At 42.4% G+C, this 21,289-nt stretch overlaps 2 protein-coding genes across 8 annotated transcripts in view; one reads left to right on the forward strand and one right to left on the reverse strand.

Annotated features, from left to right (window-relative positions):
• Positions 1-14,302, forward strand: part of PHF21A (PHD finger protein 21A) — a 228,779-nt gene extending 214,477 nt beyond the window's left edge. For all 4 annotated transcript variants that reach the window (XM_084850563.1, XM_084850573.1, XM_084850583.1 and 1 more), the window contains 5 exons: positions 789-952; positions 8,385-8,540; positions 10,947-11,022; positions 11,317-11,420; positions 12,754-14,302. In XM_084850563.1, the coding sequence (XP_084706689.1) occupies positions 789-952; positions 8,385-8,540; positions 10,947-11,022; positions 11,317-11,420; positions 12,754-13,008 (755 nt within the window). In that variant the 3' untranslated portion in view covers positions 13,009-14,302. The remainder of the gene's footprint in view (positions 1-788; positions 953-8,384; positions 8,541-10,946; positions 11,023-11,316; positions 11,421-12,753) is intronic.
• Positions 1-21,289, reverse strand: part of LARGE2 (LARGE xylosyl- and glucuronyltransferase 2) — an 88,671-nt gene that overhangs the window by 834 nt on the left and 66,548 nt on the right. The window contains exon 15 of one of the 4 annotated variants that reach the window (XM_084850542.1): positions 11,187-11,310. In XM_084850542.1, the coding sequence (XP_084706668.1) occupies positions 11,218-11,310 (93 nt within the window). In that variant the 3' untranslated portion in view covers positions 11,187-11,217. Of the gene's footprint in view, positions 1-11,133; positions 11,311-18,843; positions 18,990-19,974; positions 21,178-21,289 lie in introns of those variants that run through there. The other 3 variants (XM_084850532.1, XM_084850550.1, XR_014790281.1) reach the window with 3 other exon arrangements.

Consider the following 21,289-nt stretch of genomic DNA (forward strand, 5'->3'; position numbering starts at 1 on the left):
CTGAAGTTTTTCTGAAATATTACTTGCAGTTTTGCTCTGATGATTTTCTCTCCCACCTAAAGTACTGCAAAGCTCCATGTGTTGATAGAAATTTAGGTGGGGATGTGGGGTTAAGCCATAGGTGTTTTTGCATTTGTGAAATTCTATGACTTTTAGTTAGCACAAATGTGGTATTTAAATTTATGCTTCACCTTTAGGCTCAGGATGATTTATGATTATTTAAAAGCTGTTAAAGCTTAAATATAATTTAAAATATTCCCCAAATTACCCCAGCCTCTAAATTCTTGCCCAAATGAAAATATTATAGTTTTCATATGGTGCTTGGGGTTGTCAAATCTCTAGGATGGAGGAAAGGAAAGAAGGTTTAGAAAAAGGATCTAGTGTTAGTAGGTACCATCTGTCATAAGAGCATGAGGAAGATATCTCAGTAAATCAAAGTGGTAGAAATAATTGCAGCTTTTTTGGTGCCAGTGGGACTTGAGGGTGGAGTTAAAAGTTCCACACATTAAATAGTGGGGGGTGGTATAGATATATCTGGCATATTGCTCTTTGACCTTCTGAAGAGCCATGTTTTCTCCTTTATGATACCATCCTTCTTTGTGCAATTCTCGTTGTGTCTTTAAAAATAACTTACAATCTTTACTTGGCTTTCTTTCACTCGTGACTATTACACTAACTTCCTCTCTGTACTGCATCACTTCCTTTTTCATGCTAGCCAATGAGGAGCACTGGCCAAAGGTATGTAAGATTATTTTCCCCCTTTTTTGTTCCCTTCTGTTAATGTGTAGGTCGTCCACCTAAATACAACACGGTTCTGGGGTTTGGGGCTCTAACCCCCACATCCCCTCTATCCAGTCATCCTGACTCCCCAGAAAATGAAAAGACAGAGACCACATTTTCTTTCCCTGCAACTGTTCAGCCTGTGTCTCTGCCCAGCCCCAGCTCCACGGACGTAAGTAATTCTTGCTGAAAGGTTTGCTGCTTAATGAGAACATGCAGAGCTAGCCATGCTGTGGAACTTCAGAATGTGTTTCTTTAGATACATGGTTGTTGTGGTAAAGTGCACGAAGAGGCCCACCCTTCTTCAGGCCCCTTCACTTCTTCTTGTACCTATTTTTCCCAACCTGGATTGGCTAGATATATTCTTTAACTAGTACACTGGAATCCATAGGACATGCCAGAATGTTTTAGATATTCATCCCTCCACCCCCTAATGCACAGGGAGGGCGATGCAGTGATGATGACTGTTGAATCAATAAAGGTAGAAGGAACTCATGAAATTGCTCATGATCAATGGAGTCTACAGAGAAGCAGTTGTCTTCACTGATACCTGGCTGCTTCCTGCCTTCTATGGATTTCTGCAGACTTAACTATTTGGGGGGGGAAGTATTTCCTTATGTGAAAGTATCCCTTTGTGGTGTATAGGCTCTGTGAAATTGCCTACTCTGACAGTTTACTGAAAGTTGTTGCTGAGTTGAAGCTGATCCTAACTGCAGCTGATCTGTAGCACTAATTTTTAATTACTGAAAGGGGAGGAAAATCTCCCTTCTCATGACAACAGGGTTGGAAGTACTGGACTCACAACCTTGGTCAAGTTTCATTGCTTCTCTGTGCCTTTGTTTGCTTATCTTAAATAGCTCCATGACTGTTGCAAGACCCAACTAATGAACACATTTTACACACAATCTACACACAATCAGACATTTGTAACTTAAGTTTTATGTTCTATTGGGAGGCAAATGTACCTAAAATGTGCTTTTTATGCTGCTGAGCTGAGAGCCTGTATACCTCATTCATGAAATAAGCAGCTTGAGGATTGCTTAACTTATTTGACTGTTTCTGTGGCCTTGTTGTTGTAGCCACCAACAATAGCCAAATTAGCAACTATACATAACATCTTTTCAGCACCATTAGGTATTGCAAAAGATGAAATTAACATGTAATATTCCTATAGAGTGTGTGTTCTCTGTGTTGAGAGTCATAGTCATCCATTCTGTGGGTATTGCGTTATTGATGGAAATTGCCAGAAGGCAATAATGAAATAAAACTGATCTGAAGAAAGAAGACTGGAGTCTTGTTAATGCATTTGTGCTTTAAATAAAACAGTAGAAAGATAAGCTTTTGCTCTCTGCTGTTCCATTTTAGGTAATGTCCTTGGACTTCAGTAATTATGTAAATCAGATTATTCTTCAATGCTCAAGCCCAAAATGTTTGTTATATATCCACAAAACATGTACACATCTCGCAATTGCATCACTTCTTCAAGGAATTCAGCTACCATCTCCCTACGGTCATATGGTTCTTCAGAAAATGTATGTTCTTCTTCATGGTCTCTGTGACTCACACATGTGGGTTATGCACCTTCGGAGAACAGCTTTTCAGAACATTCTAGAGCTAAACAGAGCTTTAGGTGGGAGCCCCGCCCACCCCCTCTGCACATGCTCCAGGTGTGCCTCCTGCCTGCCTCTCTAATATCTCCTTTTCTCTGTCCCGCTGGGATGCTGAACAGAGCCTCCTTTTTCTTTTTCTCTTTCTTGCTTTCCTTTTTGCCCTGAGTTTTTCTCCCCTTTTTTCCCACCTCTTTGGGGCATATAGCCTCCAAGGCCTTCTTCAAACACTGCACCCACTGTAGCAGGAAAATACCACTCATCGATGGGCATTCTGACTGCCTTCTCTGCCTAGGAGAGGGACATGATGTAGACTCCTGCACCCATTGCAGAGCCTTTACAAAGCAGGCTACGAGAAACAGAAAAGCATGTCTTCACACCCTACTTTAGGAGCAAGCTCTCAACGCTTCTGACACGGCAGCAGTAGATGGATCTTTGCACACTGCATCGGTCTCTAAATGCAAGAAGACTACTCTGACACCGTCTCAACCCACTCCAGTACATGGCAACATGGAGACTCTGTCAGGACATTTCCCCCCAAATCCAGGAAACTCCTGTCTGTCCAGTACCGACAGCTTTGCCAGTCAACCTGGACCAACAGCTCAAGACCAGCTATTTGGCCCCTACAGTCAATACCAAGCAGGTCAAACAGACCAAGTCCTGAAACAATCACCCTGGTAATCCTTGGGCCCCAGGACCAAAAAAGAAAAAGATGGTTCACACAGTTGAATCTGGTTATCAAACCTGAGCCATCCTTGATGGCTCTGCTTCAGCCCTGCTTCTGCCAACTACAACAATGTTGCAGTCTCCCACATGACCACCGACTCCAGTCCTGGAGAAATTACAACCTCCATGGTTGATAATTCCCCGGATAACATTCAGTGCCTGGGTTTGGTGTCTGATGCTTGCTCTCTGGCTCGTTTCTGTCCAGAACCATTCTATTTACATAGAGACCTGTCTCCTCAGAAATACAGTTCTTCTTGGTACGGACGACCATCACCGACTTCTTCAATGTCCTTTGTAGGTTTTTAGCAAAATTCCTATAACATACCCCAGGAGGGCTGCAGACGCCCCCACTACTACAGATCTTCGGCTATTGGGCAGTATAGAAATGAAATAAATTAAATAAATAAATATGAGGACCATTCGCCTCCTAGGAGACATCACTATGACTAGAGGGATACAGACAACTTGTACCACTTCTACTACCCACATCGTTCTCACTCTCCTCTTTGCTCAGAATGACCTAAAGAAGCTCCTGGTTGTGTACCACCTTCTCATACAGTCTCCAAACCACGTGAAGCCATGCAGACAGAACGACTTCGACCTCAGACTTTATGAAATTACTGCTTCATGTTTGCCTGCCTCTTCTGGCCAGCTTCTTCCAGGATATGATCCTGAAAAAATCTCCAGAGCCTCCAACGACTACGCAGTCTCCACTACAGTACAGCTTACCCAGCCTTCATTGCCTCCTCCCACTCAACCACCAACTAATGAACCTTTGTCCACCCAAGGTGACTACTGTTCAGACTCATCATCTCCCTCCTCTATCCAAGCTTCAACCTCTTCTCCAAAGGCTGGCGTAGGTGACCAAATTCATATGCCCCTGTCGGACAACATCAGGCCCTACCCTGGACAGATTCTCAGGATGGCCAAATCCCTTGGACTCGAAACAAAGACTGCCCCAGTCCCTATTACAGACCCAGTCTTTAAAAGGGTACAACCTGATCTGGCTCCACTAGTTGCCATCCTGATGCTTCCTACCTTACTCCATGTCATTAAGCAATTGTGGGTGAAACTTTCCACTCTCCCACCCAGCTCCAGAAAAACCGAGAACCTCTACAGGTTCCGAGAGGACGATTGTACTTTTCAAGCATCTGACACTAAACTCTGTAATTGTACAAGAATCCCAATCTATAGATTTGGAGGGCAGGAAGTTGGATTCAATTGGTTGCATGTTTTATTCAGTAGTGGCATTATCCCTTTGAGTTGTGAACTACGAGACATGCATGGAAGCTTATCAGTAATTTCTATGGGAAAAAGCAGCAACCTTCTTTAATTGTCTTCTGCACACCATAAAGAATTTGGCAATGATATTCCAAACTGAAACTCACAGATTAGTGGGCCAACATTTCCATACAGCCCAACACATGGCTGATTGTAGTTCCAAAGCCATCATGGCAGCTATCTCACTCAGGTGTCATGCATGGCTCCGCACTTCAGGTCTCCATCAAGAAACCAAGTCAAGAATAGAAGGTTTTCCGTTTGATGGTGAAGGTCTGTTTAGTGCTTCCACAGATGACATGCTTGACCGTGTCTGTATGATGAAAATGACCACTTGGAAAATGGAAGTGGGATCTCAATCTTCAGCAGCCTCTATGAACAAATTATTGGCCTACTGGCAACGCCACTGGTCAGCCTGGCAACAATCTGACTTGGGTCTGAGCCAGATTGCAAAACAAAGCACATACCCTGCTTTCCAACCAAAGTGATTTTTCCAGAACAAATACCGCCAATCCTCCCATTGAAAGAATCCAGACCAAAGCAAACGGTGAGTTTGACAAGCCTGATGGTCTATCACAACAGACAGATGGGTACTAACTCCATCGAGTTTGAAGATCAACCACCCACAAGGATTTTTTGCTCCACCTGTCCTGCCAGGGTCCTCTGGGAAGAAATTGCTGCCCTTCTGAGCAAGAGTGCAATACAGAAGGTCTTCAGTGCTCAGAAGACCACCAGCTTCTTTTCCAGGTATTTCACAGTCCCCAAAAAAGATGGTGGCCTTGGTCCTATATTGGACCTTCAGGATGTGAACAGCTACATCCATCCCAGAAAGTTCAGAATGATTACCTTCACCACTATTCTCCCACTCCTCCGTTGAGGAGACTGGTTTGCAACAGTAGATCTCCGTGATGCATACTTCCGTATTGCCGTACACATCACCTCTCACCCCTTCCTCAGATTTGCTCTAGGCACCAAACTCTTCCAATTGAAGTTTCTCCCCTTCAACTTGGCTACAGCGCCCAGAGTATTTACAAAATGTATGGCGGTAGTGGCAGCATACCTACAACTTCAGGGCATCATAGTCTTTCCATATATCGATGATTGGCTCTTTGTCACTTCCTCTCGGTACAGTCTCGCCTCCAACATCGATATTGCTCTTACACTCCTCAAATCCCCTGGCCTTCAGATCAACTGGGAAAAGTCCTACCTTACTCCATCCCAGTTGAGACAATTCATAGGAGCTCTTCTCCTTTCTACTCAGGCCCATGCCTACATAGCACAAGACAGGGCTCATATTCTACAACATCTGGCATGACATCTCTGCTTAGCACCCTGGTGCCCAGCAATAAGGGTCCAGCGCCTTCTAGGTCTCATGGCATCCATCACATCGGTCATTCCACTGGCATGACTCCTTATGTGGCACCTCCGATCCTGGTTCCTCCAAATTTCAATCCAGAGACGGACTCAAGAACACATCTCTTATGCCTCCCAGAACCTCACAAGGATTAAGTCTCACAAGGATTAAGCACTATATCTGAACCAACTACAACTTTTGGCCATTGCCAAAGCCCTTCAGGTATTCGAACCCTCCATTAAGGGGCAGTACATGCTAACTTCCGCAGACAATACCAGCATTGTTTTTTATATAAACAAAAAAGGAGGAACAAGATCCCTCCCTCTTGTATGCCTCACCCCCCTTTTGGGTGTGGTATACCAGCTGTTGCAGTTTTCCAACTGCTATTCACCTTACAGGCTCATCCAACACCCTGGCCAACACACTAAGCTGATCAGGAGCCTCCCCTCATGAATAGGCACTTTCTCAAACAATAATCCACGAGTTCATTGATATTTGGGCACACCTATGATTGATCTTTTCACTACAGTCGAAGTGTCGCCTCTTCTCCACCAGAGCAGGCCATGACCTGATATCTCTAGGAGATGCATTTCTTCTCCACCGGTGGAGTGCCCTTGGTTTTCACAGAGTTGGAAAGATTAAGCCTTAGTCAATGCTTTTGGGCAATCCCCCACCCCAGTGGTTTGTAGTCTGGCATTATTTAATACATTGTCCTTAATAAAGATATACCCACCAGCAAGCTTTGAAAGACAGTGGAAACAAAAACTGGCATAATTCAAAGCCAGTTTTTAAGCAACGATTAATCCTACCACTGCTCAAGTTAAAGATTGAATGTCATACTTTAAGGAAGGTAGGACATTTTCCTTCCTACATATTTATCCTTCTGCACTAAATTTGAAGAGAGCTTCAGGGAATGGAATTCCTTCTCTGGTCTCTTGGTTCTGTTCTTTTTGGCCCTTTTCCTCTTTGCACGCTTCTGTACAATGATCTACAAATAAAAGTAGCAACTGCAAGATGACAAAGGCAGGAAGAAAGAGGAAGAAACTAAGTGGCTTTTCTAAGAATTTTGTAACAGCTGCATTTACCTGAAGTGAATAGTTAAAGAAGGGAAAGTATCAAAGAATAATGCAAAAATGAATAAAACTGGCAGTGAGAACTGGTACTATTAACTAGGCCTTTGTTATTGTTAACATTTTCCAGCTGAGAAGAGTATTTATTCTTGGTACACTGATTTTCCTGTTTTGTCCAAAGATGCAGGTTAATTAAGATTAATCAAAAACAAATGCAACTGCTATTGGAATGGAATTAAAATATATAGGGTTGTATCCAGCAGTAGATGACCACCAGCAGAATTTGGGGAGGTGCAGAAGGTAGGAGAAGAAGGGGAAGTTACACTGTGCGAGCAGCAGTAGTCCATATTCTGTAGTGCTACACCAAGGTTAAAATTATCTCAGGGATCAAAGTCATGCACTAACTTTTAATTCTGCAAACCAGAGCATTTTATATCCAGAATTCTGAAAGGATGATGCATGTGAAACCTAAGTAGTTAACCTGTTCTCTTAAAGTTAAATAGTGCTCCCTCCATATATCTTAAGAAAGTCTGTGGGTGAGGGGTTGAACCCAGATGGAGCTATGCTTATGCTCATTGGTTAAGAGGGCCCATGATTGCAGTCCACAGTGCTTTTGCAAACCATCATTTTATTGCCCAGTCAATATGCGGCTCTTATTAATCCAGATACCTTTTCCATGCAGTGCTGCTGTGGGGCGATTACATTTTCCCAACACATGAAGCACAATTCTTTTGTCAGTGAAAAGTTGTAATGTTGTCCTCCCTCTCCCCTGCATTTCCCTTACGTTTTGTGATTTGGAGTGCTTATGGAATATGGTTGTATAGCTGTCACAGGCTCCTATTAATGGGCATGACAGCACTAGTCTGTCATTATAATTCTCCATTCCAATATCTGCATTTTTTAAAAAAAATGTGAGCTGACTACTCCAGTGTGTTCATTTGGCTATTTAAAATAAACACAACAGTGGTAAACACCACTAGCAACGGCTAACCATTTTGTGAACTTTTATTCCTTGTTTGTGTATTAGTTCTAGGCTGAGTGGTCCCCCTCTCCAGCACTAGAATATACACATTCCCCATTACATTTTTTAACATTTAAGTGTCAAAGATTTGTATGCCCTCCATCCTCAAAACCAAGGCACCTCCTCAGTTTATTGTGTGGAAACGTGATATTGAGCTATTGGAGCAGTGCCAGCGCTACTACCGCATTTCAAAACATTTTAAAAGATGCTGGATCACTGGGACTTTCAACCTGCAGCTAAATTCATTTTCTTGGAAATAAATAAGTTCTTATTGATGTATACTTAACAGTTTGAAATTGTATTAGGAAAGAGATTGTGTAGTTTTAAGAAATTGTACAACAGATATTCGTTATGACTTTTCATCTGGAAAATATGGAACTATTTATACTTGAGATGCGTTTGGTAGTTTTCTTTCTATGTCTCATGAAAAACACATTTATATTTGGGATCCCATACAAATATATTTTAGTTTTTACAAAAATGTAGGTTTCAGAGGTTAAAAGTTAACTCCCCCTCCCTCTTTTTACCCCTTCCCCTTAATTTTATAGGGTGATATCCATGAAGATTTTTGCAGTGTTTGCAGGAAAAGTGGGCAATTGCTGATGTGTGACACATGCTCACGTGTGTATCACTTGGACTGTCTAGACCCACCTCTGAAAACTATTCCCAAGGGCATGTGGATTTGTCCCAAATGTCAAGACCAGGTACTGTTTGACACAAACGGAAAAACCTCTTGCAAGGGTTCTCTGCATTGAACAAAATAGTTGGCCATATGGCTTAGAAAATGGACTTAGGCTTGCATGTTGTCAGCATCTCTAACTGGCCTGTGATTAGGCTTTTGTGGTTTTAACCAGTTGACACAGCCTCACAAGTTCAGTCATTAAATGCTTCCCATTGCATTCCACATTTCAGAATACTTTTCCACCATAGTTGTGTCATAACACAACATGTGTTGTTGGGGACAAAGCTCATAGACTTTGGTTTTAACCAGTTGACACAGCCTCACAAGTTCAGTCATTAAATGCTTCCCATTGCATTCCACATTTCAGAATACTTTTCCACCATAGTTGTGTCATAACACAACATGTGTTGTTGGGGACAAAGCTCATAGACTTTGGTTGAAAGCACCTTTCAAGCCATAGGTGCTCCAAAACAAATATAACATTGGCTTCTTTCTACTGTATGTATGTTAGAAAGTCCAGTATTTACTAGGGCGGAACTACATATTGGAAACAATGTATTTGTATCATAATGCTAATACAGGGGCAAAAGGCATATTCAGAGGGGAGTCAGGGGGCAGGAGAGGGATATTTAACCCTTCCCTACACCTGCCAGTACTTCCCATGCAGCCCCTTCCCCCAGCCATTTTTTCACCATAGTTGTCTCTGAGAGCAGACATAAATGCAGCTTTGAGTGTGTGTGCGCGCGTGCGGAAGGGTGGTTATGATGGAGAAGTATATGGTTAAGCATCCCTATCCCACTCACCAATTCTTCCATGGTGAATGCACTCTCCACACACGTTGCAGTTAACTAGCAAACACATTTGTGGGAAATGCATGTTTGCCAAAGTAACATGTAGTTCTCTCCATGGAGACTGCCCTTTGCTATCAGGCTGGGTTTTTTTCCTTGAGCTACTACGATCAGCGGTTTGTGAATCATGAAGTCACAGTCATCTCTGCTAGCAAGTTTAAGATCAGATATGTTGTCTTTTCATTCTTGTTCAGCTTGTTAAAATTTCATCAGCAGAAAATGTTTGTAGATGCACAGGAATGTACAAAATTGCTGACACTGTGATTAAAGAGGCCTCCTCTGTGGGAGGTATAGCACAGATGTGTGAGTTTTTCATGCTGTTAAATCTTAAGGGTTTTTCCAGATGATGTTTGTGTGTGTACAATAAATGAAATGTTTACTTGTTTGGGGAATGTGGTGAGGGGAGGTTCAGATGTCTTTTTTCTAAATAATGCTGCTGCTGAGGATTTTTCCCAGTAGTCAAATGGCAATATTTGTTTGCTTGTAAAATCTCTGTCCAACCCAACCCTCCCCATGCTGGCATAGCAGTTGTGAGTGCCATTAATAGGCTGGTTGTAAATATCACAGGCACATATGGATTAGAAACTAGGAACACAATTCTCCTCCCTCCTGCCAGTGCCCTGCTATTTGTCACCCTTTTAATAGTTTTTTAAAAGGAATTCTTTAATGTAATTCTTCAGAGGCTGAATGCTCTCGTCTGCCGAAACAACCAAGTACATCCCAACCCCACAATAACCTGCCATTTTATGAAATGTATCCTTTGTATTTCATTCTTGAAATGCATGCATGTGCATGCACGTATACCAGCACTGCCGCACACTCCCCCACTGTGTTTAGAATCCTAGAATCATAAAATAGTAGGGTTGGAAGGGGCCTCTAAGACCATTGAGTCCAACCCCATGCTCAGTGCAGGAATCCAAGTCAGAGCATCCCTGACAGATAGTTGTCCAGCCTCATCTTGAATGCCTCCAGGGTGGGAGAGCCCACCACCTCCCTAGGTCATTGGTTCCATTGTCATATTGCTCTAACAGTCAGGATGTTTTTCCCGATGTTCGGCCGGAATCTGGCTTTCTGTAACTTGAACCCAGTATTCCATGTCCTGCACTCTGGGATGATCAAGAAGAAATCCTGGCCTTCCTCTCTGTGACAGCCTTTCAAGTACTTGAAGAGCATTATCCTATCTCCCCCCCTCAGTCTTCTCTTCTCAAGGCTAAACATGCCCAGTTCTTTCAGTCTCTCCTCATAGGGCTTTGTTTCCAGTCCCCTGATCATATTCATTGCCCTCCTCTGAACCTTTAGTACATAGGTATACTCTTGTTCATTTCTCTGTCACATCTACAGCCTCCCCCCCCCCCCAAATTCATTACATGCGGGCAGGATGTCAGGCTGCTTGTTCAGGACCAGGACTAGATGCAGTGCAGGTATAATACTAAGCGGAAATTTAGGTTGCCTTACTGTATGGGAAGTTCCTAACAAGGGAACTTCAAAGAGACATTTTAAGATGGCTGCTGTGAAAGAAACTCTCTGTCTTCCCTGGAGGTAGAACATGTCAGCCAAATGTTCATGCTCCTTTCTTTCAGATGCTAAAGAAAGAAGAAGCAATTCCATGGCCAGGGACTTTAGCAATTGTTCATTCGTATATTGCATACAAAACAGGTAGGAAAACGGTGCTTGGATTGATTTTCTTTTCTTTGGAAAATGTTATTTAGGAAAAGGGAGTAGGATGTTTGTTTGCAAAGGGAAATTAAGACCTGAATACATGATAACCCCAGTAATCAAATGAAGGAGGCAATCTCATGTGACTCTTTTTATGTATGCACCTGCAACTTCAGGTATGGTCCAGCATGATAACTACTGGCTTGCAGTCCTGGTGTTCCATTGTGGAAAAGCTGTTGGGAGATCACATCCATAGGGTATAATTGATACAATTGCTACTCTGTCTTTCTACAGCAAAAGAAGAAGAAAAACAGAAATTACTGAAATGGAGTTCAGATTTAAAACAGGAAAGGGAACAACTAGAACAGAAAGTCAAACAGCTCAGCAATTCTATAACAGTAAGTACTGCCCTGCCAAATGATACTTACTTATACTCTATGCATTCTGCTTGAAGCTATAGCTGTGAAATCTAAAAGAGGACTATTCTTTAACTACAGTATCAATTTTGAGCCATTCTTTACCATAGATGTATTTTTTTTTAAGTCTCAACTGCTGCTTAAATATTTTGTTAGATCCACTCTTTCTAATTTTAGCAGGGTTCCTTATATTCCCCAAATTACAGAACATACTATAGCAATTAAACTTTTAAAAATGCAAACGGAAACACTATGTGTGTATTCTTCTAAAAAAACGTAAATACAGTATTAGGGTAAATTGCAGTTTTACTAGTACAAGACCTCTTTGTGCCCAGAAAATATCACTTGCATGCTCCACATTTGTTTAACAGCTCTGGAACACCACCCCATTTCAAGAAAACTCCTTGGCCTCACATACGTGGACACGCACACGTGCAAACCCTGGGCATCAAAGTGTTTAGAGTACTGAGGTTTCTGTGTTAGAGATCATTAGGGAACTTTAGTTTCCAGTGTTCTTCTTTGGATGGAACCTGTAAAGATTAAACCAATTTAAGATCTTTCCCGATCCAGGGATGCTCTGCTGAATAATCTCTCCCCCTGACCGATCATATCTTTTGAAGTGGGTGGAGGATAACCTGGGTTCTTCCCCCTCCCTCCAAAACAGGTGTCTAGCATGGTCAGAATGGACAGTGCCCATTCTCAATGCAACAGTACAGAGACCATGCGGAAATACCCCAGTGCTGGATGCATGCCTCCTTCCCAGAGATAAATCTAGAAGAACCATTTGCATGTGGAAATCTATTTCCTTGCATGGAACAACCTTACTGTATTGGGGTGAAAAATCCACCACAAGACAAAGAAGGAACTCATTGGGAGGGTACAGTCTCTGCCTTTCTTTTAAGATGGAGAATGAAAGGCTGATTAGTTGAAATGTTTGAGTGTGGCATTTATGGTGCTCTTACCTGTCTACTGAGACCTGGTCTTAGTCCAAATGCATGTGGACTAAGCAACGTACTGTAGGAAAAGCCATTGTGACTTGTATGCTGTCGTTGTGGCTGCTGCATTCCTACTTTCAGAAATGCCATTTGCTTTCTCATCTTTCTTTGATATCTCTGACTCTGCTGTGCCAGGTGCAGACCGTATCTGGCATGGCAGCCACGTATCACAACCCACTAGGTGCTTGATAAGGAATCTGATTTTGCAGTCTCAGGTGGCTGGTGGACCTTGGGCTGACTTTTGTTTTGACTGCTGTTCTAGACAGGGCTCTTTTTATTAGTACAGTCATTAAGTTTTGTGTTGTTCTGATTTGCTCCAGAAATGTATGGAAATGAAGAACACCATCCTGGCAAAACAGAAGGAAATGCACAGTTCGTTGGAGAAGGTAAAACAGTTAATCCGCCTCATCCAAGGCATCAGTCTTTCAAAACCCATAAACTCTGAGGGCAGGTCAGTAGCCATCTCCAACGGCATGGACCCCACCAACAATGCGAGTGCTGCCACCCCCACCCCAGCCTCTTCCCCCTCCCAGAGCTGCGTGGCGAACTGTAACAAGGGCAATGAGACTAAATAACAGAGCACAGCAAGAAGGAACCAGGGGAGATGGTGGCAGGGAGGATGAGCAAAACAATAGAACTCTCTAGAAAAGCAAAGCTGGATTTCTTCTGGAAAGTGCAGAACTCTTTGGCTCCAGAAAGAGCGTGAAGATGCTTGTGCCAGGCGGCACCAGAGTTGCCAATCGATCCTTCTTATTCTGTGTGTATGTGCAAAGTTTGGACCATGTTACATGAATAGTGCCAGCTGGAGGTTCTTAGCCAGCACCATGCCAAGTTAAATAATATATTTACTCTCTCTATATTTTACACCAGTGTGTGCCTGCAGCAGCCTCCACAGCCACTATAGGTTTCTTTTATTTTTATTTGGGGGTGGGGAGCAGGGAGGAGGAGCAGGTTTTAAATCTTATCTGCAAACCAGTTTGTTTAGCTAGGGAAACTTCAAGTCCAAAGAGCCTATGGGCTTATCCTGTTTCTAAATTCTCCATACTACTAAACCAAAAATCCAGAAATATGAATTAACAAGTCCTAGTGTCCAGGAGGGTGGGGGGAGGGGACCAAGCCTATCCAATAAGCAGTATTCACTATTGTTTTGACAGGAGACACAAAAAGTAACGAGGGAAGGATTTTTCACTTAAGTATCCAGCAGAATGCAGCAGGCTGGAGATTACTAGACTGGCAGCTTTGGGTTATCCTCTGTTTTTTTCAAATAGACAAATGAAATGCATTGCTGATTTGGTCATCGAATTGACCCAGGAAGCTTTTGGTGAAGAAGAGAGAGAGGGAGCAGGGACTAATGGGATCAGCCTGGATTTTTGGGAAGCAGCTCAAGACTGAAAAGAAAATCCCAACTTTTTTTGTTTGTACATTTGTCAAGCAAAAACAATATCCCAAACAGTACAGCACATGTCCCAAACGTATTGCCCAAATAGTTAAAATGCCTGTTTCCTTGGTTTCCTTTCTCTTTTGGTTACAAGTGTAAGGAATAGAAAAACTGTTTTTTCAGGCTGACAGTCCAATTAAAGAGATAGATGGGACCTTGCATGGTATAGATTAGAAGTAATAGTGTCAGTGAGATACAGTGAGTCTTTGTGAGTCCGTGTGTCATCGTTTTGGGCACTGTTTTTTATGCAAGGGCAAAATCTTTGTATCTGGGGGAAAAAACAACTTTTTTTAAATTAAAAAAGAAAAGATATTGAGGTCTTCCTAGTGTTACTTAAAATAAGATCAAGGTAAGAAACATTGTAAAAATTACAAAAGTGCTATTTGTTTCCTAAACAAGTGATTTCTATTAAAAAGGTGTCAGAACTGGAGAAAATGCTGTGTACTTAGAATTTTTTAACACAGATTTTGCTTATGATATTGCCATTCTGCTGTGTTTCTGTTTGAAAATGCCTTGGGGTAGGCGTCCAGAGATTGTCATGCCATTCAAATAGCCTGCAAGATTAAATTGTATCCAATCTGCAACCCTTCCTTAACTTGGGGAATCTCTCCTCTTTATTATCTCATATGCTTAAAAGCATAGAGAAAAGCATTGGCAGCATTAAAACACTTTTATTCTATTGCAATACAGCACCTAGACTGATAAGACAGTGGACATGGAGTTTCATGTTGACGTTTGATTCTGGGTAGCACAGCTTGTCTTATCTTCTGAGGCAAATTGTCATAGTAATTTCATGCTATAAAAATGCTGATGCTGGACATCAAATGAGTATCTGAAAGTTTTGTATATATGAGTGCAGCCAGCCAACCTTTTGTAGCCATTTAAAACAGTGGCAGCACTTGTCTGGCCATAAGTCATGGCAGAGTTGGCCCCTGCATTATCCAGGTACATCCAAGCAGAATTCTTCTTTTGGCCAACGAGTGATGGTAGTGACATGTTTTCACTATTCTGTGTTGAAGAACTATGCATCTTGATGCACTTTATTTATATACTCATCTGAATTTTGTTCCTACCACACCTACATTATTGCAGCAATTTTGTTGCTTTTTTTAGTCTCCATTCTTATCCTTCAAGGACTCTTCCAGCTCCAGTGGCACTTAGTTATGCTTGCTGTTTTTAGAGCCAAGCAGCTGATCTTTTATTCTTGTACTTAAAAATGAAGCGTAAGAAGGATTCTTGTCAAATAGCCTTAGTTTTATATTTTAAAAAGTCAGGCACCATCAACTGTTGGTACTTCGTGGTGAAGTTAGCACGTTTCTAAGAACGAGACGTCACCGGTAGGTAGAACCATAAGGCAGCCAATCGGGCACACTGCAAACAGCTTGTTTTACAATAATGCAGAGCAAAATATCACTGGGACCACCAGTTTGAGAGGTCTGCCCATCCTACTTATACCAAGCCAAATGCAGCCCATCAGATAATTAATAAATCTCCTGGTATTGTTGCCTGACTGGGAGTATAGAAAGTACCTGGCATGCGACACCACATGTCTGGTGGTGGGTTGCATTTGGCTTGATGAGTCACAAGATGTGCAGGCTCAGATTAAGATACTTTTGAGGGAAATGGATGAAAATACATAAGCCTTGACACGTCAGGCCTGAAATTAATTACCATCTGCAAGGTACAGGAAGAAGCCAGTTATCATTTGCAGGTTGAACATCTCCTGTTGGCCACTGACATGGGCAGGCTAATGAGATTTTTGATTTTAGCTATAATGCATGTGGTCCTTCCTTCCCCTCACTGTACAAACCTGGCATCCTTGTATTCCTTTTCTTGCCCGCTTGGGAGCACTACTTCATTCAGGATGGCCAGGCATTCATGGATTGGGGGGGGGGGGGGCATGATGACGCCTTAGCCTATGATGTCAAGTGAGCGGAACTCACTTCATAATGGACATGGAACAGCTGCCAAAAACAGTGGCCCCCTGTTGCAGTCTTCCCCTCGTTTGTGTGCAGTAAATCTTGTATAATGCCATCACATCAAGACATGCTACGTTCTACGCATTACAGACTGGGAGAACTCAGTGTGGGGCTGCTCTTTTGAGGGGCAGCCCTTTGTTTTATCATGATGAATAGTTTTGCCCTAAGAAGATGAGAGTTTTGCCTGCTGCCTTTTACTTTTAAACTTTTAAGAAAACATTGCCTCAGCAAAGAAGCATTAATAACACGCTTTCTTTATGGTCCCACATTGGGTTCCTTTCTTCTTTTCCCCCTTCATAAAGGAAAAGTGTTGGGGTCTCTTTGCTGTAGCAAGCCTCCCATGTGTTGGAAACCTGCTTTGGATTTATCCAGGATAACGTGAAGACATCTGTCTCCTTGACCTTTGTGGTCTTTTGGCTTCCCCGAACTAGTGACATCAGTAAAATAACTTTGCTGAGCCTGCAGCATTGCCGTAATCACCCAGAATTTTTTTTTAGTAGCAAAAAGAAACAAGGTTACGTTCTACCCTGCCCACCGTTTTGTGAACCTTTTAACTTTGTAATAGTTCTGATAACTCTGTGCATCTCCTGTCCTGGAATCACAACTAGATAGGTTTAAGGGAGAAAAGAATTAGTCAGCAAGGCTGTTCCCCTTTCTCTGAGTGTCATGCAGATGGAATAGTGCTGCTGGATTGAACTTGTAGAAATACAGCACAAAGGATAAAATAAAGTTTGGGCATGTTTTGTCTGGTTGTGTAGAAAGGTCTTTGCATGCTCTCAGTATGGATAAATACGTGATTTGCTGAACAGGAAAGGTCTGGTGTGTAAAGCTCTGTAGTGTGTGTCAGGTTCTCCCTTTCCTTGAGAATTGCTCTCAAAATGTAGCGGAGCCACAGGACATATGTGTATCAGGATAATAAGATAAAGCCTTTCTGGTTGGATAATGGATTACCATTCTAACTGATTTTGCTAGTTAGAATTTCCAGTGCTCTGTTGCAGAAATTACTAGCATAGTGTCAGGAATGAGCCAGAAAAACATGTATTTCAGAATCACTAGTACTATGAAACAATATATTTGAGCTCATAGTACTGGGGTTGAATCCTGGCCAGGTGCACAAGCAGAAACCCTTCCTCTTGCGGAAGGGAGACCCTGGATTCAACCGTCTGTTTTGTGCCCCCCCCAAAAAAACTATGTTCTGCAGTGGTTATTTCCTTCACCTCCAACAGCAAAACTAGACTCCATTGATAACTGTGAAAACGTCCCACTGTTTGGTCTGAATCAGGATAAGAATGAACACCTGCTTAAAAAAAGTTTGGGTGGGCTTTTTGTTTTGTTATTTTCCTAAGATTGATCCATGTAGATTTGTATAAAACTTGATTATGTGCTGAATCTCCTGACTCTGCAAATAAGGCTGCAGATTGAGCACAAAAACAGAAGGTCCTGTACTCAGCTACATCTCAGTTCCTCCCCAGCTTGTCTTCATGTTACTAGATGGTGATGAGAAACCTTGTTAAGGTTCTATAATGTTGTACAGGTGTTGAAGTATTTCTTTGGGTGATGAAGAGTGGACAATGGCAAACATTCCCAGGTGAAGCTGGCTGTTGTTACCTGCATCAATCTTGGCAGCTTTTAGAAGTGGTTCTACACAGCCCTTCCATTTTAATTATCATTATTATTATTATTATTATTGGAATAAACAGTTATTGACTTTAGCATTTAGCATCTTCCCCTCCTTTCAGCACATATTCTACCTCAGTTTAGCTAGGGCCCCCTTTTTAATTCAACTACATGATCCTTGGAATGAATCAATTCCACCATCCTTCCCAGCCATAAGCATGCTATTTTTGTTCTAGCCTGCCCCACCCTAGTGCTCTCCAGATGTTTTGAACTTGACTCCCATCAGCCCTAGCCAGCAAGGCCAATGATCAAGAATGCTGGGAATTGTGGTCCAAAATATCTGGAGGGTACCAGGTTGGGGAAGGCTGCCTTATTTCATCTTAACCTAATTTGTTGGGGAGTCCACTCACTTCACAACTGCATACTTACACTTCACAGCCCTGGTGACAGACAGCAAGTAATCCAGCAAGTATCAGACTAAGCTTTTCAGTTATTATTTTTGTTTGTTCCTGTGGATTGAACAAAGGTAGAGATATACTCCCTTGTTAGTTGAGTTTAATACACCAATGAGAAATCCAAGTAGTGCCAATTTATGTTATGAACACTAGGCCAGTAAGAACTGAACCACGGCTAAGAATTCATGGATAAAGTTGCATTTGGAAGCTGTCAGCTTGGTCATAACTGAGTTAGCAAATGCTGAATAGTCTTCTTAGCTGTCCTATTCTGTCAAGTCCAAGTGGTGTCTTTGATGTTACACTCATTTGTGGCTTATTTTGTAGCTTCATTCCATTTTGCAGTAGCAAAGGAAACTGGTGTGGGCTATTTAGCAGCCAGCTATCCATCTCTGTTTTAAGACCAGATGCCACTGCTGATGCCAAAATATAGTAATTGGAATAGGACTCCTTGGAGTAAGCTCTGTGTGAAAGAGGCCACTGCCTAAATTGAAGCTCATAGCCCTTGCTTTTAGGGCAGTGGGTTTCCACCAATTGATGTCACATATAGAGGAACACAGAACTTCATATGCAGCCAGCATATCTGCCCCCACCCCCCCAATACCTTTTCCTGTCTTGATATGTATACCAGATAAACTCAATCTCACTTGTGCTGCCTCTGCATCCTGAGTTCCCATATCATTTGTAAGGCCTCCTTTAAATGAACTGGGTACAACATAGCTTTCACAGATCAACTGCCTGTGAATGGACGCACGGCTTGGTTTGGCTAGGTGGTTTTTTTGTTAAGTTTTTTAAAAAATTAAATAGCCTGGTGCTCATAGTGATATTCAGTCTCTTCGCTGCCTTCTTTCTGTAGCCTTCCAGTCCCTTGTGGGTTTGGTACATTGTGTCTAGATTCTAGTCTATTAAAGTGGGAAGAGAAGGAGGGGGTCCAGAATAAATGATCAATTTGTATTTATTTAACATTTTACTAAATAAAACAATAAAATCTTGCGTCTCTGTTGTTGTACTTATCATGAAGCTGTGGGGTGGGGGGTGTCCTCGCTTTGTCCACAGTGAGAAGCTGTGGCCTACAAGAAACATCCTTTCTTAAAACACAGCTTCTCAAATCAAATGTGAAGCTTTAATTGCAAGTAGGCATCTTCGTTGCACCTTACAAGAAGTAGATCACCTCTATGAATTGGAAGAGAATCCAGCAGTGGAATTTGCAGTGGAATAGGGGGTTACTAATATGGAGATTAGAACATGGGATTCTATCCTTCCTCCCTCCCTTTGGTCCCCCTGTCCTTTTAGAGACCGTACCTCACATTTTTCTTGCTTGTTCACTTTCTTTCTGGCTTCTATGTGATGATTTGCTACAGCTCCCTTCTCTCCTTAATTCCTCCTTTCCTCAAGTCCCTTTCTCCTTAACCAGAACCATACTTTTCACACATGGCCTATTTAGTCCTATTAGTTCTGCTATCTTGTATTTTATTCTTTCTCCCCACCCCGAGCTGGATAATTTCTGAATCTTCTTTTCTCCTAGTTTAAAAAAAAAAATGATTTAGAGCAGAAGAAACAGGGGCTCAGCTCCTCCTCCAGTACATGCATCTTGTACTTTGACGTTCCCTGCCAGTGAGCTGACCTTGACCAGGTCTGCCACCATCACATGTACTCTGGCCCTAAGAGGTTTGCAGAGTAAGCCACTTGGGACTCAGGTTCTGGGAATCTCTTCTGTATGATGTAAGCAGCATTTCCCACCCCTTCTAGACTTGTCGGTTACTGCTTCTTGTTCCTTGCCCTCTTGTTCCTCATTTTTTTGACTAGCTTCTAGTCCATCCTGCCTTAGACTTAACACCAATATATTTACAATGTGAGGAAAGCAGAAAACTCCTGCAGTGAGAGAGCAGAGTGTGGCAAAGGTCATCTAACACACGTAGCTGTCCCAGCAGCAAAATTCCTCACGTGTTACAGCAGAAATGGGGAAAGCGTGAGCATTACGTGTCTTGGTAATGTATCTGAAGTGGTGCAGAGGTGACTTGTGACAAAATAACCATACAACTCACTCAGAGGCTTGAAAAAGAATTCTAAAAACTTTAATTTTAAAAATGGCAGGAAGCATGTGCTCAGTTTAGGCCAGTTTCCACATCTAAGGTGCTTCCAGATCATGCGTTTTATCATACCATTGCCCTGCCTCATTCATGGAATTGTATGGATGATCCAGACAACAACTTCCACTCATAACCCTCCCGTTTTCCAGCTGCTTCTTCCATCTTTTTTCTTACCAAAGAAAATCTGGTATGTAAGAAAAGTTGGAATAGCTACACAATGGCTTTTGATTGTTAGTGCTAGGACCCCTCTTGTCTGGAAGCACCCTTACATGCACCTGCCTTATCTTGGGATGGAAAACCTCAGTCCCAGCACTTTGGAAGCTCTTGCATTCCAGTTTAATACCAGAAAGACAAAGGAGAAACTATAGAGACTAGCAGCAGAAGGCCCCAAAGATACTCTAGAACCAAAGAGATAAAAACCATTAGAAAACCCATGACACCCAAACCATTTTACACCTTGTGAGAAATCACCTTAATTTATATAAATAGCAAGCGAGGAAAGTGCTTGCAGGTTAGGCCCATCTCCTCATGCTCCAGTGTTTGATAATTGTGGACCAATGTTGGGCTGAAGCTGCTCCTAGCACACGCGTCCAGCTGCAGTGCTCACTACGAGCATTTTGATTAACCCTCCTCAACTGACAGATCTGGATTCCTTCCTTCAGTGAGTCAGGTTACTCCTTTTGAAGATCAGGTTTTCCAAGCAGCTCTAAGGATGGCAGCCTCTTTCCAGGGTTGCAAAGACTGATGTAGTTGATTACAGATTTTGATACCAGCTCCAACCTTGAAGTGGGAAAATAGTCTTGAGTCCGTTGTGGAAGGCCCAAATTTGTAGTTTCTGTCCCACACAGAAGAGAATCTGAGCAAATATTAGTGGAAAGCAGTAGTTCAAGGCCACATTCCAACCGAGCGGAAGGGTAGGACAGGACTTCACATTCCTCCATGGGAGGGGGAAAGAGCTTGCTCAGCAATGATGTGCAACATCAAAATTGCATCTGAGTTAAGAAGATTCAATGACTATTAGCTGTGATAGTGAAACAGAACCTCCATGTAAAGCAGCAGCATATCTGCATTTCAGATGGTGGGGTAGAGGAAGACGGCACCAGAAGAGCTGGCTATCTCTGAAGTATCCTACTTATAAACTTCTCAAGGGCACTTGGCTGGCCAGCCCCTGTTGAAAAAGAAGTCTGGGCTAGATGGATCTTGGTTGGAGTCATGTACTCACAGCAAAACATTTGCAGCATACAGCATCCATAACTATGGGCACAGTTTCCCTTACACTT

Source organism: Heloderma suspectum, chromosome 1 (genome assembly GCF_057233095.1).
Source record: "Heloderma suspectum isolate Gila_16-S chromosome 1, 16-S_ref, whole genome shotgun sequence".
NCBI lineage: Eukaryota > Metazoa > Chordata > Lepidosauria > Squamata > Helodermatidae > Heloderma > Heloderma suspectum.